Genomic DNA, 23381 nt, shown 5'->3' with positions numbered 1-23381 from the left:
TTTGAGGACCTATGAATCTTGGCAAAAACTTCAAACGCTTATATCTCCGTTATTATTGAGAATTTGGCAAAATGGAGCTTAATTCGTGATCACTACTATCGGGAGGGGGTCTGAGCTTCAAAATGGTATGTAGGTTGGGGGGTCTCGAAAGATCTCTCATAAGATGGCCGCAGTGATCTCCGGGAGACGTCCGTCCTAATTAAGATATGCATCAGGAGTTGAGATCCCTGGTCAAGTCGGCCACGATTTCCGCGTGGTTGGTGAGAGGTGGTGGCTTGAGCTTCCGCATTGCATCCTAGAGCAAATGGAACAATTCGATGGAGTGACGGCTCGTCTTAGGGTCTAATACAGGATTGCTGGGGATTGTCAGGTTTTCGCCGTATAAAAGCTCCGTGGAACTTGCAGCAAATTATTCGCAATTGATTGCCCGGAGGCCGAGTAGAATGAGTGGTAAGTCTTGCAACCACGAAAGGTCACCATTTCCGTACCTCCAAGCTAGGCGGTGCCGGCCGCTAAGCCGAGCAGTTATACATACATTCGCCCCCCTCCCCCAAATTAGTTCGCTGGAACTGAAGTCTGAACACAGAAAGGCGGGAAACTCTTCCTTCCGCAGATAGATGCATAAGACCTTCTCCAGTCAGTTACTTTTGTGTTATGGAATAAATTGTAATATTTGCTTTGGAGCCCCTTGATGATCGCTAAACCTAGCGGAAAAATTGAATGCTTGAAATCCGAGACATAAAGCTAATGCTTTGAGCTGTTTCAAAATTGATTTTGACGTTTCGCCAAGGACACTCACGTATATCTAAGTTAATAATTCAACAACTTTCTTCCCAACGGAGATATGCTTAGTTGCAGATGACAATATTTGAATGAGAAAGACCCCTTAAACAGCATTTCCATTGGTAAACTGAATCATCTGTTTCTTTTTACGTTTTTGAACGTACTCAGCAGATCATCTGCTTGCCAATGTCAAAACAACTAACCAAAACAGTGAACTTCCAATAGCCCGCCATGGTGTATAGTCTGTGATTCGCTTGAGTACTTATTTATCAAAATTATGACTTCATCAGAAATAGTGTACGACGACATCAGCGCTCTACCAATGAAATACATAAGCGAATTGGACGAGCCGAAATACCTCATAGCAAGCGCCAAACTGGGAGACAATCTGTGTCCTGACACCGAACCCAATACAAAATGTGGGGAGATACTTTTAGAATATAATCAAAAGTTTATCCTCGTGTGTATATTATGCACGAATAATTTCGAGACCTTAGAAGACTTCGGCAATCATGTGCGCAGTGAACATTTGAATCCTAAGACGTATACTGAACAGTGTCCTTTGGTGGAGGAGTCGTTTCAGGAGGCTAATAGCGACGGGGAAGTTTCACAGGTTTGGCATCCCTCATTCCTTTGTATATCTGTAAATGTTCAAAGAAGTTGATGTGTTACAGGATTCTAAGGATGACATTTACTCAGTAGAATTAGAATTTTTAAAGGACGAGGACTGTGTAGATTTGGAAGTATTAAATGAAAAAGAGTTCGAAACGCTAAGCGATGGTGACATGGAAGCAAACCAAGGCGACCAAGAGCTCGAAACTTTAAGCGATGATGATCAACCGTCCGATGGAGACGCGGCGCCAAACCAGGACGACCAGAACCTCGAAACCCTAAGCGATGATGAACAACCGTCTGATGAAGAAATGGATCAACACCAAGATGACCAGGACCTTGACGAAGGAGCTAATGAATCATTAGCGTCATTGAAGCTAGAGAAAATGTTTTCCTGTACATTATGTAACGCGAAATATAGACACAAACGGTCATACTTCGCGCACGCCAGAAAAGAGCACGGTATCCTTACAAAGCGAATGAAAGACAAACTGGAAAAGAAAGCTAACGAGGTCCTCCAGAAGGAGGGTGATAGCGATAGTGCTGGAAGTGGTCAGATTTTCTCCTGCAATTCATGTAGCAAAATCTATCGGCATAAAAGATCCCTACGGTTTCATGTTCTAGCAGTTCATGGTTATAAATGCCTGAGTCCGATTCCTAACGAAACTCAATGCAGATACTGCGGTGAAGGATTCGAAGGAAGAGAGGAACTAGAAACACATATGGATGAAAAACACTCAGGAGACAAGAAATATCCCTGCCCATTTTGTGATAGATACTTTAGTACTCCCAATGGTCGTCAAACTCACATTTACAACCACACTGGCGAACGTCCTTATAAATGTCCGCATTGTTCTAAGGCATTTTCTGTGTCCTCCAATCTCAAAAAGCACATAGACGCTCACCTGAAGATCAAAAAGTATTCATGCCAATTCTGTGGGAAATTATTTGTTCAAAGTACCGAACGAAATATTCACGAGCAAAGACACACCGGCGACAAACCATTCCAATGTGAAGAGTGCGGGAAACGTTTCCTGACACATACTCAGCTTTTACATCATCATCGACGGCATCAGAACATTCGAAAATTCAAGTGTGAAGTGTGTGACAAAGCGTTCTTTACCTCAACCGCTTTAAAGGAGCATATGGCCGGACATTCGGAGGCTCGGCCATTCGAGTGTACAGAGTGCGGACAGTGCTTCCCCAGGCGCAAGTCTTTGAGGCAACATGCAAATCTCCATTCGAAAGTGAAAAAGTACGTTTGCAACACATGTGGAAAGGCGTTCGCTCAATGCGCCGGACTTTATTCGCATAGGAAAACTCATGGAGAAATCGTCAAGTAAACTGAATTTGGTTGTTGTGAACAGCAGTACCTGTTGTGATAGCCAAGAATAAAGTAATTTAAATGAAATCCAAACAGCTTTTTTTCTAATCTGGTTTGTAAAGTATTTTTGAAATTGATCTCTGCTAATCATCGGAGTTGATGGGAAACAACGAAAAGGCCGAGCGAAACATTGATGGCTTGATACACTGAATGATGGTTTGAGACCTCCGCCATTGCACCCATTTTAGATAATTCTTTTTCTTCAGCCTGTGTCCCGTTCACAAGCAGGGTTGGCTCGTCGTGATCGGTTTCGCCACTTGGCCCTATGAAATGCCTGATGTGGATGCAATCTCGAGGTTTTTAAATCCGCATCCAGCGTATCAGGCCACCGTTGTTTCGGTCGGCCTTTTGGGCGTTTACCATCGACTTCGATGTTCAGACCAATCTTGGCAAGTGAATTCTCGTTAGCACGAATTGCGTGACCATACCATCGAAGACGCCTCTCTCGCAATTTTTCCACGATTGGTGCAACCTCATAATGATCGCGGATATCCTCATTTCGGATGTGATCAAAACGTGTCACGCAACATCTTCGTCTCCATTACCGCAGTTCATTGTCTTTTATATTCGGCCAACACTCAGAACCATAGAGATCGACAGGACGGACGACATTACGGTAAATTTTAGATTTGAAATGTTCATTGATACGTCGATCACAAACAACAGCATTTATAGAACGCCACTTCATCCAGGTTGTGTTAATACGTGAAACAATTTCATAACGCAGTTCTCCATTGGCTGATAACGTTAAACTGAGGTGTTTGAATCGCTCTGTTCTGGGCATCTCACTGCCACTGGAGGGATAGTATCTGGATCGGATGGTAATTTGAACATTCTGCTGGACCCTCTTTCGTTTTCCTTATTGGAACAGTGGTACTTTCTTGCCAGTCAGATGGTGTTCTACCTTCCTGAATAACCCGATTAAAGAATTTACTGAGCCACAGTGTTGGGTCCCAGCTCTTCGCTCTCCAGAGCTCAGATGCGATGTCGTCAGGTCCTGTGGCTTTCCCCGAAGTAAGGGATGAGAACATTCTTCAGTTGCAATCGGCTCAAAGTATTCTCGCCAGAGAATTGATCGGGCCAAATGGCGCAATTGATCAAGACGGACTAACCCCGCTTCTGAACCAGACAAAGGCTAAAGAAAAACAAGTTACCGTCCCCTAGTTTTATTGATATTATCTTCAAGTTTTGTTGGTTACGAACCTTTTCCTTTTTATATTTTTGAAAGAGCAAAAGAATAGGATTGAAGCGGTCGAATTGGACGACAGTAGCAATGTGGTAGCCAATCCCAATGATTGGCACGATCGTCAATTTTCTCGTCGTTTCTATGAATCTCGGGCTCGCTTTGTATTGTTGCAGTTTTAAATGATGGTGTTCATGATTTGAAAGATATCTGGACTGTCCGTACCATGTCCTTATTTTTGAGGTGGGGAGAGCGTCTTTCGTAACTGGCGTCGCTTTCTCAAACAGCCCTGCCACTGGTGTTCCTTTTCTCCTCAGTTATAGAAACTATAGCCTCCACCTCCAGAGTCTCGGGAACGTCCCGGTTGGCCATCCCTGCTATCATCCGATTTCCGTTCAGAAGGCTGGTTTCGACGAGCAGATAAGTGGCCTTGTTGACTATCAAATTTGTTAATCCATCCTTGGAGTTCTTGGATCAAATGTGGAGGAAAAAAATAACTAGCATAGGTTTAGGTGGCAAACTCTGGCGCAGTGTTTTTACCAGCTCCGTGCTCCGAGTTGATTGCTGTTACCAAGACATTAGTTTATGTAGTCAAGGAAGATTTTCCATTTTTGTCCAACCACGGATTCATTCCCAGATACCAACTAATTTCCGCAGTTGACAGTCAAGGGTCCCAAGGGTTAGGAAAATATCTCTTGAAGAATCGACAGCGATTCCTCCGTTCATATTTCAGATCCCATTAGCCCAAAACGTGGACCACTTTGTTGGAGAACGTGCTACCGAACCGGCTGGGAGCGGTTCAAACTGGTAGCAAGAATGACAATAAAACAGCAACCGGGGGTAGGTCTACCACAGATAGATTTCTTAGAGTGGATGAACGTTGTTCCTCACCCGCAATCTCCTTAGCGAACAAGGTCAGTCTCAACTTCCACCGAAACCATAAATATGAAAAGCGATTTGAACATGACATTGTAAGGTCCTCTCTTGGGAGAGAGTGTGATGACGAAACAGTGACGGTCGAATAGACAGGGCTTTAGCCGAATACGTCTGTATTCCGAAAAAGATTCATCTTTCATTCCTTTCAGAATATAACCGTAAAGGCATGCAAACCAGAAACAATTACCTAAAAGGCTTTAAGGCCCGAGACGAACACAAGAAATTATCAGCACTTGAGGTATACTCGTTTTTAGGTTGTTCTGAAGCAAAGCAAGAGTTCGTTGGAATTGGAATTACTCGATATAGTTGGTATCACTTTAAGGTGGTTCTTAATGGTCCGGGCACTTCGCTAAGCCTGATTGTTATGGGCGGGATGATGAGATGCAGTGAATTGCAGTCTGTTATCAAAAACTCAAATAAGATCGCCAAGGTATCATCGAGAACGGTAGTTATATCGGCTGTGATGATTTACGTTATTACATTTACTTCGAACGCAGCGTCACTGACGGTCAGTGACATATTTCCGGGCACAGGTACCTGTGAAGCCTATACCTTTCGGCTCTTAGGCTCCTCAAGGATATCTCCAGTGGAGCTCGTTGCGCCTCGATGGTAACTGCGGAGACAGGCATTATCCATGGAGCACATGACTTGGGTGCGAAGGTGAAGCAGCCAGTTATATTCATTTTAACGTGCTTAAAATCCCGCACGTAAAAGGGTTAAATTACGACATTGTAAGCAGTTAAAATATTGATTGGATCGCTCAACCAGTGACGAGTGTATCTTTGATTATCTGTGAGTGCCGCTGTTATTCCCTAATCTGTGTTAAAGCACCGCACCTGTCGAGCTCACATCCGTAGCCAAAAAAAGCGAACTGTCGGGTAATAGGCATCGGATCATACGGTAAAATCAAGGTATTCTCGATGTTCTTATATGGTTCGTTGGTGTCTATATAGCAGTGGAAATAGTATTTATCAAGCGGAGTGTTGCCGGTGTCAACATATTTATCCTAATAAACCTAATAAAGGTTTCTCAAGAAATCGACGGAGGACCTGGTGATACTTTTCATAAGATATATCCTCATTCATTCTAAAGATGTGTCCAGCAACTCGAGATTGGAAGCAGCACGTTATCGAGAAAGCTGTGGACCCTGAGCAATAGCTGTGAAATTCGCAGTCGCGCTTCTGGTTTCAAATAATGAAGTCCTTTGCTTCAACCTAGTCATTTTGATCAGGTATACTCTGCTGGTTCTTCAGGTTCCCAATCTGTCGCAATTTCTACATGTGTTACAAAGGTCTCAGTCGGTTCCAGCTGTTACAAGACCCTTCTGCGCAGCCCTTCGTCGTTGGTTGAAGTTAGCTGGTGGTGCCAGCTATGACGTCTGCGTATCTGTGTCATTGAATAACGCTCTTAATGGGCGGGTGGCTCTATTTCGAGTTATTTTGCTTCTCCCATTGTATGATGATTTATGACGCGATTGACCAATTTAACAGACTTGAAAGACTTTGAAAGTTTAGAGGATATTCGTCAGTCGGGTTAGCTTATTAGCAAGACGCTACAGAAAATGCGGGCCCGCAAAAAACCTGGATCCGAGCGAAAAATTGTATGCGCCGCCCTACTATTCTTTTTGTTCATTGAAATTTATATTTCAGGCTCCAAGGACACTGACCTCGTCCTTACTCCGCCCTTTTTTCTACTTCCTATTCGTCAGGACTGTCCGTTAGTTGATTGTATTCTAGGGAGTGTGCCCAACTTAGATCATGCGCAATTTTGTATCTCTCTGTGAAGGTAGCACGTTGCAATAAGCTAACTTCTCGTAAGGAGTGTTTGAAGAGATCGTTCATTAAGTAATCGCCCCAAAAGGCCCCATACTCGCAATATGCCGTAATTTGCTTTAGTTATAGTGAAAAATCACTAAAGCCAGCCTTACATGCTCCGACACCCCTGTCAATTATTCTTGAACAGTCCATAGGCAACCGGTGACTAGAACATATGTGAGGTCCGGCTTGTCTGTTAATTCCGACTGTACAGGCGGCCGGCGCTCAGAGGTGGCAAGGAAGTAGATACGACAGCAACCCTGTCTGCTGAGTCAACAAGAAATGGCCAAAGGAAAACCTCAAAATGGTGGAGCTGGCTGTACTCACATTGGCTTGTTGTGCGTTGTGGATGCAATAGTTGAATGTTCTGAGGCCTAGTATGGCGATCAGATCCGAGTCTGCAAGGGGCTCATTTGAAGTGATTTGAAGTGGTTCTTGCCATGAAGCCTCGCCAGGAGAACTTCTAAGAGGTGTGTTCTCGGCACGATTATTTGTGGTTGACAGGATTTTCATTATGATTGTGCCCATATCACGGCTGAGCTCCTTGTAAGCTCTAAAGTGGGATTGTGCTATACAACTCGGGCGCTGCAGCCCTTATTGCAACAAAGCTGTTAGATAGGCCTCGCATTCATAGAAGTGTGATTAGATCAACCTGATAAAGCAGATGCCTCTATGGAAAAAGTCGTCTATCTGGCTCAATGCATCGCCAAAGCATGTGATGCGTCCATGCCTACGAGGTGCTCACTTCCCAGTAGAAGACCAAACTACTGGTGGAACGATGAACTGACCGGCCTGCGATAAGCCTGCCACCGAGGCAGAAGAGCAGTTCAGAGGGCGGTAGGTAGAGTCGATCTGGAGCAGAAAGAGTGAGCCTATAAGGCAGCCCGGAAAACCCTCAAACGCATCATCCAGCCAAGCAAGAGGAAATGCTTTAAAGAGCTCTGCTCAGAAGCGGACGCAAACCCGTGAGGGAGTGCTTGAGATGAGACGATTCAGAGGCCGTTCATCTCCGCAGATCACGTGTCCCACCCTCTTTGTTGGTGAAAATCATCCAAGGGTTATTCCCCCAGCAAAAGGAGATCGCCGACACATTCCAAACACCTCTGGATGTGACGGAAATTCCGCCGGTCACCAGAGGCGAGCTGCTGGAGATCTGCGGTAGAATAGGAGGCAATAAAGCGCCGGGCCTGGTCGGAGTGCCGAATAAGGCCCTTAAGCTTGCTGTGAAATTCAGGCCGGACATGTTCGCTGAGTTGTTCGAAGCGTGCATGTCCAAGGAGATATTTCCAGCGGCAGAAGTTAGTACTTCTGTAAATCTCCAAGCGAACCATCCTCAAATCGACCTATATGTCTTTTGGACACTGTGGAGAAAATGTTAGAGCGGGTAATCTATAATAGATTACTCCCGGCTGTTGAGAGCCAAGGCGGCCTTTCAGATCGGCAGTATGGGTTCCGAGAAGCCAGATCAATCATTGACCCCATCAAATCAAATCCCATCAAATTGGTTACTGGTTTGGCCGAAGATACAATCCACTGAAAGGGTAGTACCAGCAACTACTGCGTGGTAGTAACCCTGGACGTGAAAAATGCATTCAATTCGGCCAATTGGAATTTATTACGCAAATCCTTAGTGAAGGTTGTTATTCCCGCCTATCTTGCTGTTATCGTCGAAAGTTATTTAACTGGAAGGAGGCTCTGGTACGATACTGATGACGGACTCAAGGAGCACGTTGTTTCCTCGGGTGTCCCGCAGGGCTCCGTATTGGGCCCACTATTGTGGAAAATCATGTACAACGATGTACTTAATCTTCCTCTTCCGAGGAAGGCCACAGTGGTGGGTTACGCTGACGACATGGCGTTGGTTGTTGTCGCAAAACATCTCGGAAATGCTGAGTTATACTCAAGCTTCGCCCGGCTTAGGCCTAAAAATTTACAAGGTGGATTTGTGTTCGTTATAATTCATACCACTTTGTAATCACTTCAGTCACGCTGCTCCCAGGGCAGAGGTGAGGCCACAGTATATCTAATAGGCAGTACCCATGCCATTAAGTGGATGGCGGACTTAGGAATCCCTCAATTCTTCAACAAAATTTTATAGAATAAAGACTTTATTAAAGGAAAAAACCCGCATAACCTTTACCCTGGCCCAGATTTTCTCTTTACGACTCTCCGCATCATCACTATCGGTTTCTGAAAATGTTCTTCAACTTCCCCCAAGATGTTCGGATAAATAGAGAGGAAGGACTTTAATTTTATATGATTACTCTTAAGGGGGTCATCCCGTGTGAAGGCCATTTTTTTTGCCGTTTTTTGAAAAATTGTTTTGAAGGACGATAAAGATAGAAACGTGATTTTTTCACCATATGTTTGTTGATATCTTTAGTATATGTGATAAATTTTTCAGCTTGATTTCGTTGCTAATTTTCGGAATAGGTGTTAATTTATGCACCCATCTCCAAAAAAGGTGTTTTTCTGCTGCCACGCTGGAGGGCGCTGTGTTCATCTGAGGGAAAAAAACTAAACGGAATTTTAATGTGGACAATATTCCACGGTCCGGAAACTAGGATAATTAGAAAATATTAAAAGGTAAATTTTTTGTGGGTTTTTCAACTTAATTTTTTGGATTTTGGTGTTTTTTTACGGCTATTTTTATTAATAAAAAAAAATTACCAGTCTGATTGTAATTATCCTAGTTTGCGGACCGTAGAAATATGTACTAAAGAAGCTGTGAAAATTTCAAAGAATTTGGTTGGATAGATTTTGAGCTATGGTGGCAGCCGATTTTCAAGATGCAGTTTCGAGAAAAACGCATTTGAAAATTTAAATGTGATTATCAACAGTAAAATTTTAACTCACCATTAATCTGCTGTACCTGTTCCATAGAGAGCACCCTCCGTTTCTTCAAAAAAGTCTTGTAAGGCCGATTGTTGATCTCTGGTTTCAATTCTGGCTCTTTTAGCGAGGTCAGTCGATCGTCTTTCGGACCGCCAAATTCGCGCTTCATTACGGCGGTCGGCATAAACCTGACATATGTGACCAACTTAACATCCCATTGTCACTAGGATTTTGAGAATGCTATTGAATCCTTCATTGAAAATAATTACAGTCAGAAAAGTGACTATTTCTACGACCTTCGGCTCAGAATGAAGGTGTTTAGGACCGAAAGTTCAGATCAATGCATTTAACGGCTCATTGTTATTCTGGGTCTCTGCTCCTAAACATCTATTCAAGAGATCATCTCGTGACAAATCTTCATAGATTGGTTCCATGACTGTTTAAACTTCTTCAGTCAAAGGTGCCTTCTCGTGGTGGAAACTATCCAGTTCTCCTTTAGCTTCCACTTGGCGCCATTTGCACCAACTGTCCTCGCCTACTGGACAATTTTGATGCTGAGGATTCTCGTCTGTAGAACATTTATGGAAGAAAGTTTCTCAAATTTCTTGCTTCATTCCTTCTATCGAATTTCCGTGTCAACGAATAGCCAGCCCAGGAAATGTAGTGAGGTCCTTATCAGTAAGTTTTCCAGCCCCTTTTCCACCAATGCCTTTGTGATTCTTCTTTGCATTTCTAAGGCGCGTTCCCATTCTTTTCTCAACATGTCCTACGTATTCCTTTTTTACTACTACGTATATTTTATTATTTGCAGAAATTTGCAGAAATACCGGAGAAAACTCCAGCAAAATCCAATATACAATATACAAAACTTGTCGCAATTGGAACATCCATGTTCATGCTTGCTAAAAGTTTCTTTGCTGATATTGATACGAAGTCCTTTTTCTTCTCTGATAACTATCGATTCCCATGAAATACTCGTTTTTTAGTGCGAGCATAACGTTGAACGTTAAAGCGATCTCCCTTCGTACGATCCATTTAAAAAAATCACTGAACACACAAACAGCACAATACTTACAACAAAATATAACTGAGTATAACTTGAACACCTTTCAGTGCTCACTCTAGACTGGATTATCCTTTTTATTCCAAACAGCTAATAAGTTTAGACAATTGATTGGTTTTTCATCTTTTTATATTTATACCTGTGTTCAAATTTATAAGGCTCAGGTAAAAAACTAACAGGTAAAAAAAGATTCGATGCTCTTTCTCATCGAGTACTTTAGGCGCGGCTGCAAACTCCTTACCTGTTTAACCCTGTAATTTCTCAAGGACTCGGAATATCGGAAAATCCCTTTGCCCACATATTTTCCACTATATATAGATACAATTCATGCAAAAAAAAAATCGATTTCTCCAACCCGACACACGGGATGACCCCCTTAACCAAATGAGTTCATTCCCTCTGTGGAATTTCTAAACCCCCTTCTCGTTCGCGAAGGAAAGATAGTTTGGTAACAACTGGCATCCGTGTTGCAACCACGCACGCCGATTCATTTGTCCGTCTGTCAGTGCACCAAAACGTCAAATTGACGTTTTTTGTAAACAACTCTAGAGTAAATCAAAACATGAGTGCTTGACCATGGAGTTTCCACCAACAAAAATGGATAATGCATCACAGTCAACAAATCGACAACCAGATGAGGTACTTGTTAAGGAAGAATTCGATGTGGAAGACATTCAGGAAGCGAAAACTCCTCTGAAATCGGAAGGGAACCAGATGATCCTTGCTTCGCCTGATGCGAAATGTGGTGAAGTGTTCCTGGGGTGCAAAGGTAGCTTCACGTTTGTGTGTTCAATTTGTTCCAACTATTTTGCGGATTTGGAGGTCTTTGGCACTCATATCCGGGACCTGCATCTTAAATTCAATACCGAACTAGGAGGCAATGCCGGCGAGAATAGGATTGTTGAAAGTATTCGACAGGATCCCTTGAGTCATTCACCGTTCATGGGGAAACCTTGCACAGAAGAGGTAGTTTTGCAGCTCATTTTGTGTGGTCTTTTTCATTATTAGTGAGAATTGCAGGTTTTGTTGACCAGTACGCCCATGGAAGATGAAAATGGGGAGGAGCCTAAAGTGGAAAATTCAAAAATTGCATATACAAACGGGGAAAGGAACCTTGAAGCCGAGGATCGAAACTCACAAACACCAGATGAAGCAAAGACATTCATTTCCTGTAGATTATGTGGAAAGACCTACATACACCATAGGTCCTACCTTGCACACGCGAGGAAAGTTCATGGTATTTTAACCAAACGCATGAGAAACAAATTGAGACGTGAAGCTAGAAAATCGTCACAAGATACCGTGGTCAGCCCAGAAGTACAAGAAAACCAAGAGGGAAACTCAGTCCAAAATGAAAACGACGACTCGGTTATGGCTGAAAAAGAAAAATTCAGCTGTGCCCTTTGTAATCGCTCATATAAGTACAGAAGGTCGTTGCGATTCCACGTCAGGACGGACCATGGTGATGAAGCGTTAAGTCTCATCCCCCGACCAAAACCTGTAGAAGATTTGAAGCCAATAGATTCCATTTACGAGGAAGACGGCGAAAGTTCACCTCTGGAACCAGAGGAAGATCACCCCTGCAATCTGTGTAACCGGATCTATAGACATAAAAGATCTCTGCGCTTCCATATTAAAAACGACCACGGAGAAGAGGCGCTGGGTCCGCCTCAAAGTGAAACAATTTGTAAATATTGCGACAAAGAATTTAACGATGAGGACACTCTCGACATTCATATTGAAAGCGACCATCCTGGTGATAAAAAGTACGTTTGTCCTCATTGTTCGAGGGCCTTCAAATGCAGAGCCACCCGACAAGAACATATTAACACGCACACAGGCGAGCGCCCCTATAAATGCCCGCATTGCTCGAAAGGATTTTCAAACTCATCAAATCTCGCCGTACACATCCGGATGCATCTTCAAATCAAAAACCATTCCTGCTCATTCTGTGGTAAACGATTTGTATCGAGTAGTGAAAAGAAACGTCACGAACGAACCCATACTGGTGAAAAACTCCATCAATGCGAGGAGTGCGGGAAGCAGTATGCATCCCTGCATAAGCTCAATGATCACCTGAAACGGCATAAAAACATCAAGAATTTCAAATGCGATGTTTGCAGTAAGACATTTTATACATTACACATGCTTAAGGATCATAAATCGGCACATTCTTCGGAACGACCCTTCAGTTGTGATATTTGCGGTCAACGATTCCCAAGACGAAGAGCATTAAGGGTACACGAGCAACTCCATTCCGATGTTAAGAAATACGTTTGTAATACTTGCGGGAAGGCATTTGCCCAATGTGCTGGACTCTACTCACATCGCAAGTCTCATGGAGAAATAAAATAGTTTTAATTTTAAGAAATGTTAGGCTAAGCGATGCATGGTACAGAAATGCATATCCTTGTTGATAAATTTTGTAATTTTTTTGCTATTGAGTATCCTTGTTAATGAGTTCCTTTGGTTTGGTAGTACCAGTTTACCCCAAATGAATGTTTCAATGAGCGCCATGTGATGCTTCTGTCACGGTTCGAAAAAGGATCAATTCCATGCCAAACTCTACAATGGACTTGCCGACCTTTCTCAAAATCTGATCAACGCTTAATTAGCAGGGATTAGCGTTTTGCTCTGTTTTTAGCTCAGCCATTGATATGGAATCTTCAAAGGTCATCAGATATATACTATACCACATCCGTGCACCACACTTCAACCGCTCATTCTGTGGAATTGTCGTTAGCTATTACTTCAGGGGACTGGTTAGAAATTGTTCTCTTATCCTTGTCCTTTACTTTTCAGGATACGGATCTCTTTTTAGACGTTTGTTACAAGTTCCACTACATCCTGCTATCCGTGCTCCGATGGTAGCATGTGATCCACTAGGGACGCACGTTCGGAATATTAATCCTCCACATCACGAAACGTATACATAAGTATATTGCATCTTCTTCTTTCTTTTTCTTCAGCCATTGTCCAGTTCACAAGCGGGGTCGACTCGTCGTGATTGGATTCTCCATTTGGCTCTATCGAATGCCTGATCTGGGTGCAATCTTGAGGCTTTTAAATCCCCATCCAGCGCATCAGGCCACCGTTGTTTAGGTCTGCCTTTTGGTCGTTTACCATCGACTTCGATGTTCAGACCAATCTTGGCAAGTGAATTCTCGTTAGCGCGAATTGCGTGACCATACCATCGAAGAAGCATCTCTCGCAATTTTTCCACGATCGGTGCAACCCCATAACGATCGCGGAATCCTCATTTCGGACGTGTCACGACACTAGTCCAACGCAACATCCTCCTCTCCATTACCGCAAGACGCCGTTCATTGTCTTTTATAGTTGGCCAACACTCAGAACCATAGAGAGCGACAGGACGGACGACATTGCGGTAAATTTTAGATTTGAGACGTTCATTGATACGTCGATCACAAGGAACACCAGTTGTGGAACGCCACTTCATCCAGGTTGCGTTAATGCGTGAAGCAATTTCATAACGGAAATCTCCATTAGTTGATAGTGTTGACCCAATGCATGTTCTGTCTTCTTCTTGGCCTGAGCAAGTTGGACATCCTGCAGACTCGGCCTGGCCAAACGTGTATAGGTACTTACAGTAGCTGCTGTGACCAACTAAGTCATTGCGTTAACTAGTAACTGTCTATCGATGATTGGAATCACCTTATGTGTCTATTGTCCTTTGCGTAAGCTAGTCCATCGAGTTTGCCATCTAACCATTGATGTTGTCCTTTACTCGGTCTTGATAACTTTCATATCGTCTTCGTTTGTCGTTCTCCTGGCGTAGGTTCGTGACATTACCTCAGCCAAGATGTCTTCGTGTACCGACGAGAAACCAGCTGTGATTAAATGCATCGTCGTTGGAGATCCTTCCAAAGCTACTAATCACCCTCAACGTACATATCTTGTCTGACTACGACAGGCTCTTTCTGATTTCCTTAGGTGTTAATACTAACGTATATACAGATGTAGCATAGAGTAAGACCGTTCTTATGACTCGAGAGAACGATATTCCGTGGGAAACTTTCCACTTTTACTCCCTCTGGTAAGGGCAAGCATAAGACCCCATCTCATATGTTATATTCCCGAAAAATGGACCCAACATCGATTCCTGAAGGACGCCTGTTGAAACACGGTAGTAGCTAGGCACTATGGTTCTCGACATTTTGATGAACGATCAGTTTATTGAGTTGAAGACATTCTTGCTTCCAACGTGACTACCTTGCAGGACTCTTGATTCGCGGCGCCACCCCTCGCCTTCTATAGCAACAACTGCGATGTCCACCACGTCTCTTATTGCATCGACGGTGGAGCAGCCCTTTTCAACCAAACTGCATATCTGATAGAACTCTTTCGTTCTCAGCTGCCTCCAGGAATCTGTTGGAAATTTTTTCCTCTAGAGTTCTTTCCATCGTATCCAGAAGGCATATAGTACTATATGGGAGAGCATTTTCGGGTCATTAATTTCCTTTCGGTAACAATACCAAGCATTGCTGTTTCTATTTTTTAGGGAGCATCCCTTCGTAGAGGCAATTTTGCATGGTTTGTATGAACATGTCTGGTGTCGTGCGAATCGTAGTTTTCACTGCTTTGTTTGGAATGCCATCTGGTCTCGGCGCTTTCTTGTCCCTTATTTTCTTAAACACTTTGAAGAATTCATCATCGGTGATACTAGGAATGATCTGTGAATTGGTTGTTCCGTTTGCCTCAAGTTCAATCCTTGTGGGAACAGTGTTTCGACTATTGATTTCAACATTATCAGATAGGTTATCGGTGGTATCTTTTTCCCCTTTATTTTAGACATCACCATTCTCTAGGCTGCACTCCCGGGGTTCTCGTCAGCTTATCTGCAAAGGATTTTAAAGCCTTGACTCATTTTGATTGCTTTCTGCAGATCCTGCCCCACTTGTCTGAAGTGAGCTGTTCTTAGAAATCCAGTCCTCCTCTCGACGGCTGTTTTGCCCTGGGTTTCTTTATTTCGTCGTTTCACCAGTGGCAAGGCGAGCCTCTATTGCTGAATACTATCGGGATCGTTACATAGCCGGCGTTGACAGCGGCCTAAATTAGACTTTTGGGCAACTTTTCTGTTGATCCTTGATTTATGCTGGCGGGACTCATTATCAAGTCAAACACATCTGTGTCGAAGAAGCTATCCTTTCATTTTAAACCTGTGCGCCTCCCTGTGATCTCTGAGTTCAAACATTACCGTCTGGTGATCACTATATGTAAATTTTTTGTCAGCTCATCACCTTATCTTATGCAAAAGGAAATAGCTGACAAAGATGACGCCAATTATAGAACCCATATGTGTTTGACTCACCATTATTCGCGATTACTTTTCCTAAAAATCCAAACGTTTTAGGCAACCTATGACCTCTGATGTTGGTATACCTGCTTCCATATTCGGTGGGTCATGCCTTGAAGACACCGCAAATAACATCGAGTGTGTACGGCCAAAACCTTTGCTTGCTCTTCGACTTCTTCGAACGCTTGTTTCCTAAATTTCAGCTTTAATGAATCCATGCACTATTTTCGATTTTATACGGCTCGTTAATAGACGTCCCCTATCTCGCCTAATACAGTTTGTTCGAGGAAATCCCGAGCCATCAGAAATCATTGTGATTGAGGTTTACCTGTATTACTTTCATGATGATTCTAGTAGTCTAGTCTATTCTAGTCCCTTCTGATCGCTCGACATTTATTACTGTCAGTTTTGTGGTAGCGTCTTTTGTTTGATCCTTTCTGCAGAACATACAGGAAGATTTTTTTCCAGGTCTTCGCTATATGGACTTCAGCTTGACATCTCCTGCATAGCTTGGAGCGATCCTCCTCATTTTTAACGTTTTTGGCCAAGTGTCCAAACTTTAGGCATTTGAAGCATTTTGTAATCACGGATACGATAAACAACCCAACCTCCTACTTCCCAAAAGCTTCTTTGTACTTTGTGTTGGAAGGGAAGTATGTGTACCACCGTAGGCTTTTTGCAAAGATATGGTTAGGTAGGTAGGTATCAGTGGCCGCTCCGAAGAGCCGAATTAGTGTTGTGGTTCGCCGTTTGGATGCCACAAACTCCTAAGATCGTGACTGCTGTTATGAGAGCAGAGAGACAGAGCCTAGTCGGCTCGGATCTTCAGAGCCAGCCCGTAGCATTCACGAAGGAAAGCAGCTCTCCAACCCTCCCGTCGTTTCCTAGGGTATACTGCTTGTATTGCAGCGACCGCTAAACCGTGCCAATTACCTCGTGGAGAGCGGTTTCTGTGGGTTTTCCTTTGAGATAGGCTTGCTGGGACTTAGAGAAAGGCGTTCTCTCCATAATCGTCCTTAAGTGAATGTCCAGCACGCGCTCTAGGGTCTTCAGGCTGATTGGTCGAAAGTCCTTCGCGGACTCATAACCGTTTGAACCAGCAGCTTCAAGGTTTCGCTAGAAGATTCCGTCCAGGAGCCTTCCGATTTTTTAAGAAAGGATGCTAATTGGACAGAATCTTATTCACTGGTACTTTCGACGTTCTGACAATAGTCCAACCAAGACCGCCACTTGGCGGTCCTGATGTCCGACTTGTATTTTTTCAGGCAGTCCTTGTATAGCTGCCAATATTTTTGCCTGTTGAAGATTTCTCTGGTCAGCTTCCTGAGGCTGCAAAGATCTTCATTCTACCACGGCAGTGTCTTTTTGTTGTACTTAGTAGGGCACGAGACTTTAAAGGCGGTATCGAATACCTTTTCCAGAGCCCCGACCTTTGACTCCAGTTCGTCTGTCATGCCAATCGTACCAATTTGCGCACCGGAGAGTTTGTTCTTAATTACTTGATCAAACTTTCTCCAGTCGATCCTTCTGGAGTCTCTGAAGGGTTTGGAGACCTCTTCGGCGAGATCTAGACTAAAGAGTATCCAACTCTGATCAGAGAAGGATCTCTAGTCAGACACTCTCCAGTCCTCCACATTAAGAATCCTATTGTCAGTTATTAGGGTGATGTCAAGGACCTTCTCCCAACCGTCACAGTTCTCCGAGTAGGGGAAATGGAAGGTTGGTGTACTGTCCCTGTTACATACCGATAGGTTTGAAGTAATAATAAAATCAAAGAATGACTCACTTCTCTCGTTGATTACCGAGCTGCCTTAAAGCGTATACCTTGCATTGGCGTCGCAGGCTATCACAGGTTGGCTTTCTTTGTTGCTATGGTGTTCGTCAGATGTTGTAGTTCTTCTGGCGGAGCTGACCGGTCGTGATTCATGTAAGCCGAGGAAACATATACGTTCTCTGCCCCCGCCTACTCCAGCTTGACCACGACTAGGTCGCTGGAACTCAGGTCTGAACACGGAAAAGTGTGCAGACTCTTCCTCGCGAGAACACATGCTCTAGGTCTATCCTGATCAGCGTTTCCTGTGCTGTGGAATAAATTAAAATATTTGCTTTGGAGCCCTTTAATGGTTCGGTCGCCTCCGACCCAGAGCTCCTGTATTAGTGCGAAGTCCATGTCTGCCTCTAAGAAGAAGACAAGCAGATTAGGCGAGGCACACTTCGTGTGATGCAGATTTATCTGTGTTACCCTCAGCATGATCTGCTTGCGTGGGGGGTTCGTCGTGAGGCCCCGGCGGACCGTCGATTTTCATCTCTTCCAACAGCTCGTCGATCGTCCCGAGCGGAACAGTTTTACCTTTGCATTCCTGACTCCTTCCTGTCTGAGGTTCCTCCTCCTTGATAATAACCCAGTCGTCCATGGGAAGCCTGAGGTTTTGAAGGCGGAGGAATTGGACGAGCTTATCCATGCGGATCTTCGGCAACCAGATGAGAACGACCGGTCTCCTGGGAATAGCGTCGTAAGGGATGACCTTGAGCTTTACGTCCTCCCAAGCGTCGCTGATCTTAGCGAGGCCCGAACCGAGAAAGTCCCTAGAGAATTGGTTCACGCAAGCTATAACATGGGACCCACGGACCACCTGGGAGGAAGCAAAGCAGAGGATAAGTCAAGTGTGTTTGCCTTCGGTGTCCAGGAGATGCTCATAGACCATCCCCGACAGCCTGGCCTCAACACTGCTCCACACGTCCGGCGCTAGTTTGTCGCTAGCAGAATTATCATCCGCCAGCGCCACATGTAAGTGGCTCCTGGCCACGCCTGTGAAGGGCTTCGCAGTCCGTGGCCGTCCGCTGCCTGTTGCTGCGCAATTTTCTTCGGATGGTGCTTAGCATCTGAGCTCTTGCCCACTCTGCTTCGCTTCTTATCTTGCTCGACCTCATCTTGAAGTTGATTGCGTTTCAGAGCGATGGGCTTCGCCTTCTACTCATCTGCCAGGCGTTGGTCAACAATCGCCTGGTATTTAGCGAGGTCTTTTTCATCCCGCTCGTCGACAGTACCGACCTCCTTATTCTTAACAATCTTGCTGAGAATATGCATGGCCTTCTGGTACAGGCTCTTGAGCAGGACACCAGCGGACCTTCGCTTCTTAGCCGGTTTCCAGCGACCGAGGTTCATGTCGGCTTTCACTTTCGAGGGATCCCCCGACGTTGAGGGTTTCGGGCTAGTAGTACTATGTCTGGTACTCGCTACACCCAGTTTGATGGCAGTGGATTCCACGCTGGAAGGCACTAGTCCGTCTGCCGCCTTGCTCCGGGAGGTCCCTGCCTTTGGTTTCAGCACAACGGTGCTACGGCTGGTACCGAGTGTACTGCTCTCGGCGGCTACTATCTCTTGGCTGGGGGCCAGCAGCTCGTCCTCCAATGATGCGCCTAGCATCAACCTCTCTTCTTCTGTTGCCGGTTTTTGTTTTTTTTTTTTTTAAATTGAGTCTATGTCTTGGCCCCACGAGTAGTCTGGGAAGAATATCCACCTTGGCTGGTCCGGCCACCAAGGGTAAGGGTCTTATTTGAAACTGAAAGTGCCCAAGGTATTCAGAGTTCGCATACTAAAGACCAAGCTCCCTATTGGCCACGCAGCCCTCGGCGTATGCTGTTCCACCTTGGCTTGGGGTCCTATTAGCACCTTCTCCGGTGCAGGGAGGACGATCACCATTCTGTTGCCATACTTTTATTCGCTTATAAAAGTATCTAGCTTTGGGTAGTTAGTTAATCAATTTTGCTGCATTATCTGACATGTTGTTTTCATCCCTATCTTATCAATGCGATTTGACAAAGATTATTCCCTCTCCTTCTTTAGGACTTTTGTGTCCTGCGCCTGCTCAATCCATTCACAATTCCGTACGTTTTAACTGTGGTAGCTGCATTTTATCTAGGCTATGATCCAGACAGACAACAACAATTGTCTGTCCGATTCCCCTAAAAATGTCACTTTGACATTAGTGCCAGAGTGCCAAAACTTGGATGTGGAGGCGAAGCATAGATTTTTAATCATGGACTCGGAATGCGGGGAAAGTGCTTCCCATTTCGTTAAAGAAGAATTAGACATTGAAGATGTTGATTTCTCGGAGGAACCTTCGGATAGAGAGGAGGATCTTAATCTTCCTGAAGCTACTGATTTAAGGTGTGGTGAAGTTTACTTAGGCTGCAATGGGAGCTTCACGTTTGTTTGTTCAATCTGTGCGAATTGTTTTCCGAATTCAGAGCTTTTTCAAGCCCATGTACAGGACGCCCACTTTCAACTAAACACCGAAAATATATACGATGACCCTGGGGATGCTGTTGCTGAATGCAATGACCAGGATACCTTGAGCAATTCACCGTCGGTGGGAGGACCTTTCACAGAACAGGTGAATTCAACTAGATTTTCTATGGTTCATTTGATTGTCAATAAGATTTGCAGATATTACTTGGCAAAGCATCCATAAAAAAAGAAAGGGATGAGGAAGATATGTTGGATGGTTCGGAAATTGCAGATAAAAGCGTGGAAGGGGGTGTTGAAGCCACCAATCAAAAGCCACAAACATCAGATGAAACGAATATGTTCATCTCCTGCAGATTCTGTAGAAAGTCATACGACAAATATAAGAGTTACGTTGAACACGCCAGGGTAGCCCATGGTATTATAACCAGACGCATGAGAACCAGACTGATACTGCAAGCACAAAAGGCCGCTATTAAATCGAAGTTATCTAAAGGAAAAAGATTCAGATGTATACTTTGTACTCGCTCCTTTACGTACAGGAGAATGCTACGCTACCACGTCGAGAACGAACATGGCGATGAAGCGTTAAAGCTCCATCCTGAACTGAACACTTTAGAAGACTTGAATCCAAATGAAGAGGAGGAAGATGACGAAAGTTCACCATTCGATTCAGAGAAAAACCACGATTGTAATCTATGTGGCCGCAGATTTAGACATAAAAGATCCCTGCAGACGCATATCCAGACGTACCACGAAAAAGAGGCAACGTGTTCGCCACAAAATGAAACCAAAGTACAAGAAAACCTACAGCCAAACACAGTCGAAAGAAAGGAAAGAAAGATAAAAAGAAAGTTCTATTGTAGACTTTGTACACGCTCGTTTAAGTACAGAAGATCGTTTCACTCCCATGTTGAAACCGAGCATGCTGATGAGGCGGAAAAGCTAATCTCTGAATCGAACCTTATAGGCTCGAGTGCCGAGGAAGATAGCGAAGGTTCCTCCTCTGATCCAGATGAAATCTATCCCTGCAAGCTATGTGATCGCATTTATAAGCTTAAAGGATCCCTGCGTATCCATGTGAGGAAATACCACGGCGAATCGATAATGCCTAGATTAAGGAAATTTTACTGTAATGTCTGTAATCGTTCGTATAAGCACACTAGATCGTTATTCTCGCACGTCGGGGCAAGCCATGGTGCTGAGGCGTTAAAACTCATCTCTCAATCATACCCTGAAGAGGATTTGAAGGCAAATGACTCATCTAACGAGGACGACAGTGACACTTATTCGATTGAATCAGAGAAAAACTACACTTGCCCGATATGTGACCACAAGTTTGGTTATCAAAGATCTATGGAAGCCCATATTAAGAAGTACCACGGGGAACAGGCGCTATGTCCGCCACAAAATGAAACCGACAAGCAAGAAACCCAAAAGGAAAATCCCAACGAAAATAAAAACGCTGATCCGGTCATGATTGTGAAAAGAAAATTCTACTGTAAACTTTGTAACCGTTCGTATAAGCACCGTAGATCGTTTCTCTCCCACGTCGGAGTCGACCATGGTCCTGAGGCATTAAGCGAGTTGAAAGCAGATGAATCAGATGACGAAAACGAGGATGAAAGTTCATTGCTTGAACCAAGGAAAAATTACGCGTGCAAACTATGTGATCGCCATTATAGACATAGCAGATCCTTACGCGTCCATATCAAGAGGCACCACGGCGAAGAAGCACTAAGTCCGCGACAAATCAGAAGATTTTGTAAGTATTGCTCCGAAACCTTTGACAGTCTGGAGACTCTGCAAGCTCATACTAAAAGCATCCATCCTAGGGGTAGTGATAGAAAAATTGTACAAGTCAAATTCAATGCCCCCCAGAAAAAGGAAATTGGGCCGCAAGTAGGCAAACCCCCTTATAAATGCACGTACTGTTCAAAAGAGTTTCCAGAATTGCCAAAACTCGCTATACACATTCGCACGCATCTCTAGACTAAAAATCACCAGAAAGAACTTTCTGTGGCCGCCAATTTGTGGAGGAGTGCGGCAAGCAATATGCAGCTCGATGATCGCAGTGAAACGGCACAAGGACATTGAGAGTTTCAAATGTGGCGTTTGCAGAGATCTTGCAAAGATACTCTAAGGATCATAAATTGAATGACCCTTCAGTTGTGATATTGACTGTCGACGCTTTCTAAGGCGTAGGCCGCGACAAATCCTATTCCGATCTTAAGTAATATCCTTGTAACGTTGGCGGTAAGGCATTCAATGTCCTGGACTTTACTCACACTGGAAACCTCATAAATAATAAAATAATTTTATTTATTGTAAAAATCTTCTCATGACTAGGCAATATATGATACAAAGGTTCATTTTAGTCAATAAACATTTCCTTTGCTAGTCACAATCCCCGAGTTTTTCTTCTCGGTAGCATGTAGCCTGCGGTAACCCTTGGCTTATTCCTGTCTATATCAACGATGGAGCTAGCTTGACATTAATAATCAATTCCTTTAATTACGGAGCAGATTTTTCCTCAATTTCTCAAAATAATCCTTTTTAGGACAACCTACTTTTCTCAGGACTTCTTGATTCCAAGAAAGGGAAGGAGGGTGTGGGAAATATCGGTTTTCCCAGGACCTGGTAAAAAGGAAGCTCGCATAATTTTCCCCCAGGTTTTTGCATAATTTTCACCATGGAGGGGGAGAAAGGAGGAGGAACAAAAATATTGACATTGATGAGGTGGATGCGACTTCCAAGAAAGGGGTCCCAGAGAAGTTCGCTTGTGTCCGGAAATTAGGTCCAAGTGCTTTACTTGAAAGCAAAGTTGAAATCGGAACAGGCCTCTTGCCGCGAGTGCGGAACCCACCCTTATTCAAGGGACGCCAAATCCCTGTGAGTTAAGGACGCGCAATCAGCAGACACCATCTCCGTCTATAAACAGGTCACTTCTAACAACATCACACAACACTTTCATCCGGCCGAAAAAGTCTTTACGGCCGAAGACATAGCCCGCGAAGTCTGTCCACTCATCATCATTGACGACGACCAGAACTCCCTTTCAGGAGACCAGCCGGACGTCCGGAATGGCGAAGTAAATTCCTCGATTAATGATATTCATGGACTTCGAGACGAATTCCAACTAGCCTCAGATAAGTCGGTCGCAAACGGAAACAAACGGCTTCTGTTATCTCGAACTTTGAGGCAC

The 23381-nt window shown here is 44.1% G+C and overlaps 3 protein-coding genes across 3 annotated transcripts in view; all 3 read left to right on the top strand.

Annotated features, from left to right (window-relative positions):
• The window catches only part of LOC119654601, a 338686-nt gene that overhangs the window by 91564 nt on the left and 223741 nt on the right, over positions 1-23381 (top strand). The window lies entirely within an intron of this gene.
• On the top strand, positions 994-13031 carry LOC119656277 (zinc finger protein 709-like). The gene is made up of 4 exons (XM_038062703.1): positions 994-1396; positions 1458-2735; positions 11160-11576; positions 11631-13031. Exons 1-4 carry the CDS (start codon positions 1061-1063, stop codon positions 12963-12965), a joined length of 3366 nt encoding a protein of 1121 aa, XP_037918631.1. The 5' UTR covers positions 994-1060; the 3' UTR covers positions 12966-13031.
• Positions 19915-22566, top strand: LOC119654596 (zinc finger protein 77-like). The gene is made up of 2 exons (XM_038060065.1): positions 19915-20324; positions 20378-22566. Exons 1-2 carry the CDS (start codon positions 19968-19970, stop codon positions 22166-22168), a joined length of 2148 nt encoding a protein of 715 aa, XP_037915993.1. The 5' UTR covers positions 19915-19967; the 3' UTR covers positions 22169-22566.

This window comes from Hermetia illucens, chromosome 4, assembly GCF_905115235.1.
Source record: "Hermetia illucens chromosome 4, iHerIll2.2.curated.20191125, whole genome shotgun sequence".
NCBI lineage: Eukaryota > Metazoa > Arthropoda > Insecta > Diptera > Stratiomyidae > Hermetia > Hermetia illucens.
This window is presented reverse-complemented; position numbering and strand designations above follow the sequence as displayed.